We start from the raw sequence: 13,957 nt of genomic DNA, 5'->3' as shown, positions 1-13,957 counted from the left end.
AAAAAACGAGAAACCAAGAGGAGGGGTTAAGAGCAAAAAATTCATTCGAAGAATTTTATGGAAGATACTCATTAAAAATTAGATACAAAACAAGCATTTTTTGGTTTTATTTATGTATATCTTCTAAACAGTTTTGAGTCACTTTTCTTAAGCATTTCTAGCAGCACGACGAGCACGAACACCTTCACGAAGGTTGTCTAAGACCTTGACAGTATCTTCCCAATCAATACAAGCATCAGTGATTGATTGACCGTACTTTAAGCGATGAGGACCTTCGCTAGGAATATCTTGGCGACCTGATCCACAAAGTTAATCATGTTACATATCCTTTTCCTTTCTTTTACCTTCAACTAAATTTGACTCAATCATGACACCAACAATGTTATCACCTGTCACCTTGGGTTGAGCCAATTGTTCAGACTATTCAAAAATGAGACACAATCTCACCTATTGTTTTGAACTTACAATTGATTGTGCAACAAGAGGTTGACGCTTATGGTCCTTACTCGAGTTACCGTGGCTACAGTCAACCATGACAACTGGAGCTAACTTGACTTTTTGAAGTTCTTCGGCTGTCTTCTTGATAGATTCAGCGTCATAGTTTGTGCCACTTTTACCACCACGGAGAATGACGTGGCAAGCATCATTACCTTCTGTTTGAACAATAGCCGATAAACCTTGCTTTGTTACAGACAAGAAATGGTGACCATTGCTAGCAGCTCGGATGGCATCATAAGCAACACCATTAGAACCATCGGTACCTGTTCATCAAGGGCTTAGAATACAGTTTTAGTGATGTATAGCTTACCATTTTTGAAGCCAACAGGGCAAGATAAACCAGAGGCCAACTCACGATGGATTTGTGATTCAGTGGTTCTAGCACCAATAGCACCTATATGAGATGAGTTGTTGTAATCTTTGTATGGAATGAATGCCTTACCCCAAGAAACAAGGTCACCAGTATATTGAGGAGAGATCTAAATAAATATAAGAAAAACTGGGCTACATGTATAGGTACTTACAGTATCCAAGAATTCACAGCCAGTAGGAATACCCATTTCGTTCTAAATAAAATACTAATGAATCACTGCGTTTCTTTTTCTATATAACCTACAAGATCCAACAATAATTGACGAGCAATACGAAGACCTTTGTTGATTTCATAACTTGAACAATAATTAGATATCATATATCACTGTATCAATATACCTGTTGTTCATCAAAGGATCATTAATCAAACCTTTCCAACCAACAGTAGTTCTAGGCTTTTCAAAGTAAACACGCATGATGATTAAGAGATCTTCCTTGGCTTTTTCGCTGTATTCAATCAAGAGATTGGCTAAAGCAGCATAAGCAAAAAAAAAACTCCACTTCATTTTCTTACCATATTCTTTAGCAGCCTTGACATCATGAATGGAACAAGGGCCAACAACAACTAAAAGACGATCATCGGAACCTTTGATTACATTTTCAGCAGCTCTTCTGCCTTCAAGAATAGTTTGAGCGGCCTTCAAAGTAAGAGGGATATCTTCCATCAAGATTTGAGGAGGAATAAGGGGCTTGATGCCCTTGATACGTTTATCATCAAGCTCATTTAAGGCTGGATCCGTAAAAATAATTTAATATTTAAAAGGATCATGATCATTCAAGCTTACCTTCAGTAATGACAGTGCGGTTATGAGACATGGTTTTAAAGAGAAGGGGGTGATTTAAAGTTTTAACAAGGAAAATAAGAAGAAAAAAATAACTCTGACTCACAATTTGTTAACTGCTTTATTGGAGGTTCTCGTCCAATGACATCCGTTGTCTTTAGGTGTCATTTTTTTCTAGTTTAAATGTCAAGAAATTAGACTTTGACATTACCTGATACAAAAGATAAGAGCCTTTAATCAACCTATTATCTTGTGTAGACATACATATTTTTTATCTCTTGTAAAGATCAAATTTGATAGTGAAGATCGATTAAATGAGCGATGATACAAATAGTGACTGATATCTTTTTTTTCTCTTCTTTTTTTTTTTTTGGTACCATGCCTTATTCTTTTCATAGTCACTCGGGTCAGTTTTGTAAACATGGTTATGGTCTTTTAGAAGACGTTGTCAAGGAAGCTATCCGCAAAGGATTTCACACTTATGGTTTAAGCGAACATATGCCTCGATATGTCGATACAGAACTCTATCCTGAAGAAATCGATGTAAGAAATAGAGAAATAAAATGCAAAACTAACTTACATACCATTCATTTCAGGCACAATGTACACCTAAATCATTGGAGACAACCTATCATGATTTTCAAGTAGAAGCAAAACGTATTCGAGATGTATACAAGGACAAGATAAACCTCTTGATTGGAGCAGAGATCGAGTTTATCACGCCCAATTATGCAGACCATGTTGAGAAGCTAAGACAAGCACATCATATCGAGTATGTGATTGGTTCTCTTCACCATGTTAATTCGATACCTATTGATTTTTCGCTTGATTTTTTCAATCAAGCATTGACACAGATAGGCGGTCAATTAACACAGCTGTATATTCGCTACTTTGATGAACAATATGCCATGCTTCAGTCTGTCAAGCCAGAAATTGTGGGTCATTTTGATCTCATTCGACTCTTTGCTAATCAAACTGTAGCAGACGCAACACTATTAGACCCTGAAGTTTGGAAATGCTTGACACGCAATTTGGATTATGTTATTGCATATGGTGGATTGTTTGAAATCAATTCAAGATCCTGGAAGAAGGGTTTACGTGATGCTTACCCACAAAAAGACATTATACAAGCCATTCAACAAAAGGGTGGTAAATTCACACTTTCTGATGATTGCCATGGACCTAACGATGTTGGTCTGTATTATGAAAAGCTACCAGTTTATTTGAAAGAAACAGGCATTGATACACTATACTATTTGGCAAACCAAAATGGAAAGGTTGTTGTAAAGGAGCACAAGGATGTATTAGACGACGCATTTTGGAGCAAAATAAAAGACTGGTAAATAAATAAATTACAATGACATGAAGCAAGAAATGAACAATGTGAGTTGATGTTAAGGTGAAGGTGAGCTACTGATAATAAGACGTTTCTTTTTTGGAGAATAGTGAAGCTCTTCATAATCCAAATCATCATCTACGTCTTTATTGAGCTCTTGATCCATTAGTTTTCTGACCATCATTTCTCGTTGTAGTTTATCTGACCTCACTCTTTTTGTCGATAACAGTTCACCTTGTAAGCCCAAGTTTTCATGCCCAATCAATGCCTGGTGGACATGTTCAATCGATTTGAAGTATTTGACGGTCTTGTTGGATATGAGTTACTATTCCTTTCTCTCTTTCTCTTTTTTTTTTCACTCTTACCTTGACATGAAGTTCTAAAGTAGCGTCTTCATCGCAAACAATCAAACCTTTAGGATGCATTTGAATAGCAGACACTGTCCACATATGATTGACACCTTCTTCCATACATTTAGCTAATGCAATACTACACATCATGAGATCGATGAGTCATTTTCTTTTTGTTACCTTCTATGAGCACCAGTAATAATAATACAAACTTCTCTAGCATCCATTACTGTACTACAAGAGCCAGTTGAGTTCTCATTGATCAGCATAACATTTAATACTTACGCTACACCCACTGTCAAAGCTAATTTAGGTACTTTGGTGATATCTCCTTCAAAGAATCGAGCATTAGCTATAATGGTCTCATAAGCCAACGTCTTGACTCTTGTACGAGAAGTCAAGGAAGAGCCAGGCTCATTGAAAGCAATATGACCATCAGGCCCAATGCCACCCATAAACAATTCAATGCCACCATATTTTGCAATTTCAGCTTCATAACGTCTGCATTCAGCTTCCAAATCAGGTGCATTTCCATCAAGGAAATTGATATTCTCAGTAGGAATGTCTATATGCTGAAATAGGTTTGTCCACATGAAAGAATAATAAGATTGCTTATGAGCACTAGAAGAAGCTGTGTGTGAGAATTTTTTTGTCATGATTTATAAATCACTTTACCGTGGTATGCCAACATATTCGTCCATATTGAAGGTAACAACATGCTTAAATGATAGTTTTCCTTCCTTGACAAACTCTGCTAGACGTCTGTAAGCATTCATAGGTGATGATCCAGTAGGCAAACCAAGTACAAAAGGTCTGTCTTTTGTTGGTTCAAATTGATTGATGCGTTCTTTAATGTAATGTGCTATCCACAAAAAAAAATCAATACCTTTCTTTCTTTGGGTTTATTTAATATTACTTACCAACCCATTCTGACACTTCGTCATAATCATTTCTAATGATAAGTCTCATGCTTTGAAGAAAAAACAATAGACCAGAGGAAAAATAAGTAGTAGTGAAACGGGTGATTTTTATATTATTATTATTTTTTTTTATCCCGCGGAATCACCAATGTACCTTTCTTTTTACCTACATGGTCACACAAGAAAGTAAGTGAGAGAACATAAACTTGTATTTCAAAGGGAGGACATTTTTATTCGTTCAAATGATAGACTATAATGCTCTTTAATGCACTAACAAAAAAAAGACTTACTCTTTTTTAGCGTTAAAATTCATGCTCCATTTGAGTGTCAAAATCTAAAGGAAAAAAAATTAGAGACATGGGCCCTCCGCCACAAAAAAGACCGTCTTTTTAGTGTACTTTTTTTTTTTTTCTCTTTTCTTTCTTTTTCATTATTCTTATTACTAGTAAACATGGTTAAGCTTGAAGAAGTTTCTGCCGAGCAATATGAACAAGTTGAAGTCTACAGTGAAGACGACTACTCTGACTTTTCTGACGACGAGTTTGACGACGAAGACGAGTCTGTTTTGGATAGAATTGCTGCTTTAAAGGATATCATTCCTCTCAAACACAGAAACAGAATTTCTAATAGCGTTTCTACCTTGAGTTCTTGGGGAAAGGCAGGTGCTACTTTTGTTGGCAAGAGTGCTTGGGTTATCACCACTTCCATGTTTTTATTAGTCTTGCCTTTGGCTTTGGAAATTGAAAAAGAACAAGCTTTGGTTGCTTATGAAAAGGAAGCCATGCAACAACAGGGTACACAACAAGTAAGTAAATGACAAGAAATGGGGCCAATAGATGTTAATGATTCATTAGATGTTGAGCACTGGCAATCCTTATGGTCAACCTCAACAACCTCAACAACAACAGCAACAACAGATTAGAGCCCCCGGTTTCTAAAATACTCGACACTTTACAACACTACATAATACAAAACACGTTCATGTTGTGACACTATATATACTCATCACCTATTTTTTGTATATTTTTTTTACATTAAAAAACGCTTTTTTTTTTAATATGATAAGAGAGTATGTGGGGGGGTATATGATTAACAAGATGAAAATGTTTTTTTTAAAGGACTGGGTAAACAAGGTTTAAATATATCAGTTCTAGCAGCTAAGAAACCTCGAGGTTTTAATGGGCCAACAATCTTGTTGGAGCGCATCATATTCACTTCAGCTATAATCATACGTAAATGAGCAGGGTTGGTACGCAGGCTTCTTGTCTTGATTTCTATTGTTGAGCTTGCTTCTGCTGTTTTTTCAGTTGACAGCTGCAATTCTTCATCTACAACTACTTGAATCCATTCTCGTGTTTTTTGGAAATTATCACCAATAAACCAGCTTTCATCGTCGTCATCAGCATTGCTACCAGAACGACAATAAGATGGATATGAGGCTTCAAACATCTTGTATGTTTCTAGAGGAACATCACTGTTATTATCTTGATGATTTTTTTGGGTTTGGACATAATAATCGCATAGGATATTGGATAATGTCATTGAGCTTATGCTTGAGCGATGACTGCGTTGATCAAATGAAGAGCCTTGTGAGCTCCAGCTAGAAGACAGATTTGACTCGTTGCTGCTGCCAAGATACATATAGTCTTCAGAATCATCATTATCTGCAATCTTGATAGGTGCACTTGTTACTGTTTGAGGTGTAATATAAGCATCAATGGTTTTTGTTGGTGTATGGGGCATCAGGCCTTTATGTTTCTTAACAAATGACTGGTTCCTGTCATTGTGCTGATTTTTGAATGATTTTAGATAACCATGAACAAGAGAAAAGAAATGACTCGTTGTAAAGAATAACGAAAAAGGCTCTTTTTGGACTTGCTTCTCATCTAAGTTTGACATAGAATACTGTATGAAAAAAAAAGAAATAAAAAAATTATTTATCAAAACGCTTAAAATATACCGAGGGGAGTATGCTATATTTACCTTTTCTTTGGGAACAATCCCGTATGGTGCTGAAGGAGTTGATAATTTCGCATAATTTTGTGCTGAAAATTCCTTTTTATTGCAGCTTGGCGAATTATTGGTGCCCTCTTGATGTGATACAAGCATTAAATTCAGCTTCTTTTTTTTTTTTTTTGATAGAAAGAAAACAAAGAAAAGAAAAGAAGAAAGTAAGCAAATCGATTTATTTTACATATAGTCTAAGAAGAGGTAATAAAAGATAAGACAAATTTAGATAAAGATAGAAAAAAAATGTCCCCTTCCCTCTCCCTCTTTTTCCCTGCCCGACTTTCCTTTCCTGAAAGCATAGTTTGTGATACTTGTTGTAACAAGAATATACAAGGAAAACTCTTCTTCTTTTGTTTGTATATACTAATATGAGCAATACAAACAACACAAAACATTACTCTTATCTTTTTCTTATAGGCATATGACACCATGTGATATGCTTATTCCCTTTATCCTGATAAACTTATCAGTGAGACACTTTACTTATCTTACATAACCTGTGTATGATGCAATTAAGAAATCCTATATCAGTTCTGAGAGATAATAGCTATAACATCATATGCTTGATCTTGTGAAGTCCTTACAAAAATTCTATATGAACCTTTAACGGCTAGTTTCTCTGAACCAAGTCCTCATGAAATTCGGCTGTTTCTCATGTCCGTCTTTCTGATAAACCGTTTCCAAATTAGCCTGTCAAAAGATACTTGTGTCGCTCTCAATTTTCATTAAAAAGTATACATTTTTGTATGGGTCTCAAAAATATGATTTTCAATCAAACTAAATCTGGTTTTTTGCTGTATTGTTGAATATAAAATGTCTTTTTTTGTTTGTTTGTTTAGTTTAATCAATGAAAAACTTTATTGATCTTACATAACCAACTGGCCACAGTATAGGACCCTCCTGTTTGATGCAGTAAACAAATAAGGGACCATTTACCGGCTTCAGATATGGTGACCATACCATCATATGTTTGATCTTGTGGCGAGTACATCAGCTTCATTAGTTTTCCACTTGGACTTTTTAAAGCTAGTTTATGGTGTGTTGCTCGGTACGCAATTCGACTGGCTTTAATGCAGAAATGATATGTCTGTAGAGGATACAATTGATGACATTGAGGCTCTTGAATATAAAACTCGTTTTGATCTACATAGAGTTGAACAAAATGAAATGCTTCTTGCCGTGGCTGTTGATAGGAAATGCGTATACAGAGGGCTAGAGGATAGTGCGTTTTGTTGACAACTTCTTGATGATGATGGTTTGTATGGATAGGAATAGGTTTTTGGCCCGCATAAACCTTGAGCCAGCCTGATGTCTGCTGAGGAGGCAAAACAGCCTTAATTTTGCATATTTGGTTGTCTTGGTCATCGGTCAGACATTGTGCAAGTCCTCTTAAGGTGGTTCCGTCCTGACCTTCTGTTTCTGCATAACAACTTGTGTTTGTGGAGTCCATTTTGAGACTTACATAAAAAATGCCTTCGCCTTCTGGCTCCATATGATACTTGAGTATTTGAATACGATGCCAAAAGAATGGGTTTCGGACATAGGGTAATGCAAAAAATGCAGCAGGAGAAACAGGTGGATCTAGGAACTGGTTCAGTGGCTTTTTAGGCAAATGTGTCATGATCATATCGATTGGTCTTGTCAGAAACCAGTGAGATTCCAACTTGTTTTCATTATGAGGATAGAAAGGCGATGCAAGCCAACAGTCAATCATGCGGTATTCACCTTCGATATTAACTATTGTCATTTTAAATGATGTGCTTTCTTTGAATAGCTATTTTTTTTTTTACCCGAACACCAAGCATGATTAATGGGCAACTTGCTTTTAGATGCTGAGGCCGTAGTATCCTGAGGAACTAAACAACATGGCAGTCAATATTTCTTGCCATCTAACCATACTCCCTTACCCCCTCCTTTCCTCTCTCTTTTTTTACCTGATAATAACCTTTTAAATAACCATAAACCACTTGAGCATCCTCAAATCCAGCAGCAAGAGCCATTTTGACCAACAGGTGCGCCATACCAAAAGCCGATTTGCAACTCCTTTTCTCTAGTACTTCTTCAGCTGACTCATTCATGCATTCAGGTAACATTCTTGTGTTCACAACAAGGGAAGTTGCTTCTTCTTCTAAAATACTCATGGCGTCCAACCTTGTTTCTTGCAACAGTAGCGGATGATCGACGTCCAGTTGCGTCATTTCTTTTAATCGCTTTCTTAAGTTAAAAGAGGATGCTGGTGGTTGTGTTACTATCTCTCGTTGTTTTTGTATCAGCATGTCGTTTCTTCTTGCATGGTATTCGGGCCGAATGTTTTGTACAAGCCAGATAAACAAGGCTCTCATTTTAGCTATTTCTTTCTTATAAGGTCTTGTCAGAAATTTTTGTGAAAGAATGACAGGCGTCAGCAATGGTCCTCTTTGTTGTACAGTAAAAGAATAGTTATCGATCTGTGTAAACTCGGCTTGATTCAACTCGAGTTGGCCGGACGCATCCCATGTTTGACTATAGTCATTTTAATGTACTGTAGAAAAAGAAATGGCCTACCTCAAGATTTCAAAAGGGTTGTAGCTATTGTCTTTATCAGGCGACTGGCATCGTTCAAGGCTTTCTTGATAGTCTTTTTGATATTGTTCTTTCGAACCGCCTTGCTCAATTTGAGTGCGCTGAGGTTGAAGTAAGCGGCGAATCTTTTTGCTCAGTCCTCTTTTCAATGGTTCAAGTGGCTCCGTTTGATCGTCTGTGCGCGGATACCAAAAATTAGTATGACGTTTTGAGCTTGGCGTAGAAACGATACTGCTATTACTACTGCTAGTAGTAGTAGTAGTGGCAGTAGTAGTAGTAGTGATAGTATGAGGACTATAACTTGTGAGAGATTGATTATCATCCAACAAGGTTTGTTTTAACATAACTCTAGAAGTAGTAATAGGATCATTCACTAAACAAGTGCCTTGAGAATGACGTCGAGTTCTTGCATGATTTCTATTTGAAATAGGTGCTACTTGACTGTATGACCTAATTCTGTTGGGATGAACTGTATCAGCAGCAGTAGTATAGCTCTTACTGGCATGAGACTTCAAAATAGATGTTGGTACCTCTTGATAGACTGGATTGCTTGCCACTGGTTTTCGATGTACTCGTTGTTGCATTGGCGATGGTGACCAAGTATGCTGAGAACTTGAAGTGCTACTGCTCTGACTGTAGTTCATCAATGGGTAATCGTCTGTTGGACGTCGATAATAAGACATAGGTTCCTTTTGCTTGTACTGAAAAGTTCCGTTCATCAATGTAAATAATGAAAAGGAAAAGAGGCCCTAAAATGACAATGGGCATAATATAAAGTGACTTTGTTTTCATTTCCTTTCAATAAATGTTTATAGCTTTCCTTTTTCTTCATACTTGTCATACGTAACAAACAATAAGGACAAGTTTCTCGGGACTTTTTTTTTTATTAATCAAACATGGCATCAACAACTTCTTCCATGGCTTGATCTTCTTCTTCTACTACAGTACGGATTTTATTATCGGTCTCTTCTCTTAGTAATTGTTCCTTGACTTCACGAGTAGGTGGTAAACGTTCATTTTCCAAATCGGATCGCTTAGCTTCCTCGAATGTAGTAATAGCTACAAGGAATGAGTATGTACATATCATTGTATTCCAATCATGCTTTACCTGATTTAAGTCCTTCCACACCTAAAGCCAATGTACCCAAAGGCAGCTTACCAGTAGGTGATAATGACTTCAATTCCATCACACGCTCAGAGTTCTCACGTAAAACAGAGAATACGCGCGAGATCTTGCCAACAGCCATGATTTTATTTCGAATGACAATCCTGCGTTGTTCTGCATCATCGGGTACGTTGTTTGTCTTGTCTTCCAAAAGTTTCTTGTCGTCGTCCGCAAGTTCTTCTTTACTGCATACATTAAGTACAGCAATAAGCATATCGGTAACTAAAATAAGGTGAGACAACAAATTAAGCTTTTTTTTCTGCCTTACTTTTTTCACCAACAAAAGGTAAACTCCAAGAGAACACATCCATAAAATTGGGTAACCAATAAGGATGAGGAGTACAGTTGAATTGACGAATATTCATCACATTATTTTCGTATTTCAGCACAGCTGCTTTGTTGTTGTACACATCAAGGTAATTAGGTGCGGAGAAAATAGTCATGACTGAAGGAAACGAGGTTGTTTTACTCTTTCTATACATACGGTATCTATTGCCATGTCAATACAACCATGCTTATTTTTTCCCTTCTTACCCGGCGTCCTGTGCTTCATGAGCACGAATGATGGACAATAAATTATTTCTTTCCAAGAATTGACAAGCAGCATGATAACTAAAAAAATAGGAACAACCTCGGACATGATTATGAATAAACGTCTCGTTGTTCTTTTCTTGTCCGAATTCCTCTAGTGGATCTGCCCAAAGAATATCACACATAAGGCCGTGCGTAGGTGGTTCACGGAATCGATCAATCTGAAGCATATCAGCATATTATCTATCTTGGTTTCTTTACCTTTTTTAAATCGTCCAATGTCTGTAATTCAGGAGAAAGACCGCCATGAATACATAAGAACTGTCTATTCATAATGGCAGCCAATGGCAAGGAACAGAAGGAATTCATACATGCTTCATAGACACTTTCGGTGTATTTGTGACGACCTATAAATAGATTAGTATAGTTTTATTTAAAGTCATTCTTTATTACAAACTTACACTCAATCTTGAAAGTAAAATAATCCGTCAAGTGCCTGCACTCATGATTACCTCGAAGTAAAAAGAAGCTGTTGGGATACCACATCTTGAGTGACCAAAGATACAAAACACACTAGACATTGCTTAGTATGAATTTTATAAAAAAAAAAGAAAGAGGGAGACTTACCTCAATTGAGAAATAGCCTCGATCAACATAATCACCGAGAAAAAGATAAGTCGTATTAGCAGGATCGCCTCCCACTTCAAACAATTTCATTAAATCATAATATTGACCATGAATATCGCCACAGACTACATAGACAATCAATATGATTCTTTTTTTCTTTCATTTACCTGTGATAGGTGCGCCCACTTCTAAAAGATTAGGTTCCGTCTTTAAGATCTCGGTACCTTTCTCGAGAATATATAATGCTTGTTCTTCAGTCAACCTTCCTTCTCTGTAAAAATGATCCTTCAAGAATTTTATGTCGGGCAATCCAGGTCTCTCTTTGCTCCAAAATTCTTCGTCCGCCGGTAATGTTACAGCAGGTGCAGGGACATCTTGTTTGAGTGTCAATACTGTGTTTAACCTAAATTTTCCTACCTTTAATAACACGATCTTTTGTACTAACAACAGTGCCATCTTCTTGTGTGAACACTGAGAAATCGATACGGGGTGTTTCGGGCTTGTTGCGAAGTCGCATCAAAGCAGGGCTGATACTTTCATCCATGACGGTCTATAGGTATGAAATAAAAGAAAGAAAGAAAAGAAAACGTGAAGTCGAGAAAAAAAATAGCCTTTGTGTAATCTTGAGTCGGACACACTGTACATGATGAATGAAATGCCTTAAAACTCAGATCAGCAGGTTTGTGTGTGTATGCATTCATTTTACAGCAAAAAGAAAGAGAGAAAAAATGGATAAGCTTTATGCGTACTAAAAAAGTCAATTGGATTGATAGCTTTGATGTGGCAAATCCAATCATTCTGCTTTTCTGTCTCAGTTTCTTTGAGTGGATTTGAATTCAAACTGTAGATCTTTGCTTGTTTCAGCTTGAGGTCACTTATCACTCGAAATCAAACCAATATAATCTTTGACAGGCATTGCCAGTATGAGTCTCGCAAAAAGATATCGAAGATTAGATTGAACCAAGCAAAAATCGCTTTTCAAGAGCTCTAGTTTCAAAATAAAATGTCTATACGAATCTTTTTTAGTCAATTCTACAAAAAAGTTTCCTGTTCTAAGCTTTTAAACACTCATAACTATGATATGCATTTACTGAATCACGAAAATGGCCAGTAGCGGTACTTGAAAAACATGATTGTGACTTGTTTGATGCTCTCGAAAGAAAAAAAAAAAGTGGGCAAGGGGACCTAATTCTTTTCCAGCTTCTTATACACAACATGGTCGTTCGTATTCGTCTCGCTCGCCACGGTCGTCGCAATCTACCCTTTTATCACATTGTTGTTGCCAATGCTCGTACTGGACGCAACAGTAAGCCTATCGAAAAAATTGGCGCCTACAACCCTATTCCTGATGAAGCAGGCAACAAGTTGATCAACTTGAACTTTGATCGTGCTAAATATTGGTTAACTGTGGGTGCTCAACCTACAGAGACTGTCGAGAAGATTCTTGTGAATGTAAATATCAAACTGGTTTTGTATGAATAACTAATGTATGTTCTATAGGCTCAACTTATGCCTCAAGCACCCAAGCCATGGATGGAACAAGCAGCAAAGAAAGTCAAGGAAGCTTCCAACTAATTACATGTATCATACCAGCACAAAAATTCTTGATTGTAAAATAAAAGCACAAAATATCTCTAGACAGGATTGAGAAAAAAAATGTATTCAGTAAATAAGGCATTAGTTTTATTATTCAAAATTGTTTAGGATGATAAAGGAAATGTTGACAATTAAACATATCTTCTACACTTTGTTTACGACCTGAAGAGACAGAAGATTGAGAGGATCCTCGTTTTCTAGCTGGAGTTAATCCATAAGCAAATTTAGAAGAATCACATTGAGTAGAGATAGAAGGCGCAGGACTATAATAATCAACAGGTGTAACAATACTTGAATTGACAGATTCAATTTCGAAAAGCAAACCAGGCTCTTCGTCTTCATTCGAATGCATGTCTTCTTCAGGAATAAATTCCCATCTCTGTTGTTGGCGTTTTGAAGGGTCGCTATGTAAAGGGAACAAAATGACTTTTTCTTGTTTAGCACAGACTTCAAGAACCCAATCACTATTGCTGACAGAATGAATAGTGTTCCCAAGAGGAGTCTTTGCTCGGATTTCTCTACCAAAAAGATGACGAGCAGGCTTATAGTCTGTATTGACAAACCATAATTGATTGACTAAATCTTCTTTAGAACATAAGCAAATCTCGGTATCTTCAATAAATCGAAGTCGACCTATACAGAGACATGTATGAATTGAGAGTATTGTGATAAGTGATGGCTTTACCTTTACGGATATCCAAGACAAGACCAGTGCTTTTATTTAATAAATATTGACCATCCCAGCGCCATAACTCGTTATCCGAGAATTGAGGCTTTACAACAAAGACTTGTGTATCTTGATTTACAATAGAACAGGACACTATTTTTTCGCTTGCAACATGTTTGATGTAAAGCCAATCGCCAATACTCATTTTTGGATGAGAGAAGCGTTTTGTTCATAGAAGAGAATTCAATTCAAAACCAAAAAAAAAAGAAGAGAAGAGACAGAAAACAATGGAAGCTGTTTATAGGAACTTGATCTGTGTCTTGAAGTCTTGTGATTTGTACTACTCAATGTGTGAACAAAGTTCGTTGATCGATGAATAAACCATTAACCGAATTGAAACATTGCCTTGTTTCCCATATCTTTTTTGTTGCAGTTATCTTTGCAGTAGTCTTCACTTTTATGTTCAAGCATTTATTTAGCAATATCAACATGTAAAAGGACAAATGAGTAGAGAAACTTGTTTATATAGGGAAATAAAGAG

At 36.6% G+C, this 13,957-nt stretch overlaps 9 protein-coding genes across 9 annotated transcripts; 3 read left to right on the top strand and 6 right to left on the bottom strand.

Moving 5' to 3' along the window:
* Positions 1-147: 147 nt before the first annotated feature.
* On the bottom strand, positions 148-1,686 carry B0P05DRAFT_580764 (3-deoxy-7-phosphoheptulonate synthase; the record flags this gene model as incomplete). Its single annotated transcript, XM_051582041.1, has 10 exons — positions 148-296; positions 345-420; positions 466-761; positions 809-892; positions 941-977; positions 1,023-1,064; positions 1,115-1,166; positions 1,210-1,339; positions 1,385-1,600; positions 1,656-1,686. The coding sequence occupies 10 exons, from the start codon at positions 1,684-1,686 to the stop codon at positions 148-150; spliced, it is 1,113 nt and encodes a 370-aa protein (XP_051432170.1).
* A 344-nt stretch (positions 1,687-2,030) lies between these two features.
* B0P05DRAFT_475446 (polymerase/histidinol phosphatase-like protein) lies at positions 2,031-2,995 on the top strand (the record flags this gene model as incomplete). Its single annotated transcript, XM_051574839.1, has 2 exons — positions 2,031-2,195; positions 2,249-2,995. 2 exons carry the CDS (start codon positions 2,031-2,033, stop codon positions 2,993-2,995), a joined length of 912 nt encoding a protein of 303 aa, XP_051432169.1.
* Positions 2,996-3,046: 51 nt separating this feature from the next.
* On the bottom strand, positions 3,047-4,307 carry B0P05DRAFT_475712 (glucosamine-6-phosphate isomerase; the record flags this gene model as incomplete). The annotated part of the gene is made up of 6 exons (XM_051574858.1): positions 3,047-3,295; positions 3,354-3,477; positions 3,519-3,572; positions 3,624-3,959; positions 4,014-4,200; positions 4,259-4,307. 6 exons carry the CDS (start codon positions 4,305-4,307, stop codon positions 3,047-3,049), a joined length of 999 nt encoding a protein of 332 aa, XP_051432168.1.
* Positions 4,308-4,659: 352 nt separating this feature from the next.
* Positions 4,660-5,299, top strand: B0P05DRAFT_552767 (mitochondrial import receptor subunit Tom22-domain-containing protein). Its single transcript, XM_051579507.1, has 2 exons — positions 4,660-5,063; positions 5,113-5,299. The coding sequence occupies exons 1-2, from the start codon at positions 4,710-4,712 to the stop codon at positions 5,194-5,196; spliced, it is 438 nt and encodes a 145-aa protein (XP_051432167.1). The 5' UTR covers positions 4,660-4,709; the 3' UTR covers positions 5,197-5,299.
* Positions 5,300-5,347: 48 nt separating this feature from the next.
* On the bottom strand, positions 5,348-6,001 carry B0P05DRAFT_589674 (uncharacterized protein; the record flags this gene model as incomplete). The annotated part of the gene is made up of 1 exon (XM_051582751.1): positions 5,348-6,001. The coding sequence occupies one exon, from the start codon at positions 5,999-6,001 to the stop codon at positions 5,348-5,350; it is 654 nt and encodes a 217-aa protein (XP_051432166.1).
* A 1,111-nt stretch (positions 6,002-7,112) lies between these two features.
* Positions 7,113-8,268, bottom strand: B0P05DRAFT_475498 (uncharacterized protein; the record flags this gene model as incomplete). The annotated part of the gene is made up of 3 exons (XM_051574844.1): positions 7,113-8,005; positions 8,059-8,116; positions 8,203-8,268. The coding sequence occupies 3 exons, from the start codon at positions 8,266-8,268 to the stop codon at positions 7,113-7,115; spliced, it is 1,017 nt and encodes a 338-aa protein (XP_051432165.1).
* Positions 8,269-9,632: 1,364 nt separating this feature from the next.
* Positions 9,633-11,896, bottom strand: B0P05DRAFT_204338 (serine/threonine-protein phosphatase 2B catalytic subunit A1). The gene is made up of 9 exons (XM_051573215.1): positions 11,571-11,896; positions 11,321-11,527; positions 11,154-11,278; positions 10,988-11,099; positions 10,788-10,933; positions 10,530-10,747; positions 10,264-10,484; positions 9,939-10,217; positions 9,633-9,889 (listed from the first exon to the last, which is right to left on the bottom strand). Exons 1-9 carry the CDS (start codon positions 11,695-11,697, stop codon positions 9,717-9,719), a joined length of 1,608 nt encoding a protein of 535 aa, XP_051432164.1. The 5' UTR covers positions 11,698-11,896; the 3' UTR covers positions 9,633-9,716.
* Positions 11,897-12,345: 449 nt separating this feature from the next.
* Positions 12,346-12,804, top strand: B0P05DRAFT_552759 (30S ribosomal protein S16). The gene is made up of 2 exons (XM_051579506.1): positions 12,346-12,605; positions 12,654-12,804. Exons 1-2 carry the CDS (start codon positions 12,369-12,371, stop codon positions 12,726-12,728), a joined length of 312 nt encoding a protein of 103 aa, XP_051432163.1. The 5' UTR covers positions 12,346-12,368; the 3' UTR covers positions 12,729-12,804.
* A 10-nt stretch (positions 12,805-12,814) lies between these two features.
* B0P05DRAFT_552756 (uncharacterized protein) lies at positions 12,815-13,957 on the bottom strand. Its single transcript, XM_051579505.1, has 2 exons — positions 13,435-13,957; positions 12,815-13,382 (listed from the first exon to the last, which is right to left on the bottom strand). Exons 1-2 carry the CDS (start codon positions 13,619-13,621, stop codon positions 12,844-12,846), a joined length of 726 nt encoding a protein of 241 aa, XP_051432162.1. The 5' UTR covers positions 13,622-13,957; the 3' UTR covers positions 12,815-12,843.

This window comes from Gilbertella persicaria (assembly GCF_025201335.1).
Source record: "Gilbertella persicaria strain CBS 190.32 chromosome Unknown B0P05scaffold_37, whole genome shotgun sequence".
Lineage (NCBI taxonomy): Eukaryota > Fungi > Mucoromycota > Mucoromycetes > Mucorales > Choanephoraceae > Gilbertella > Gilbertella persicaria.
This window is presented reverse-complemented; position numbering and strand designations above follow the sequence as displayed.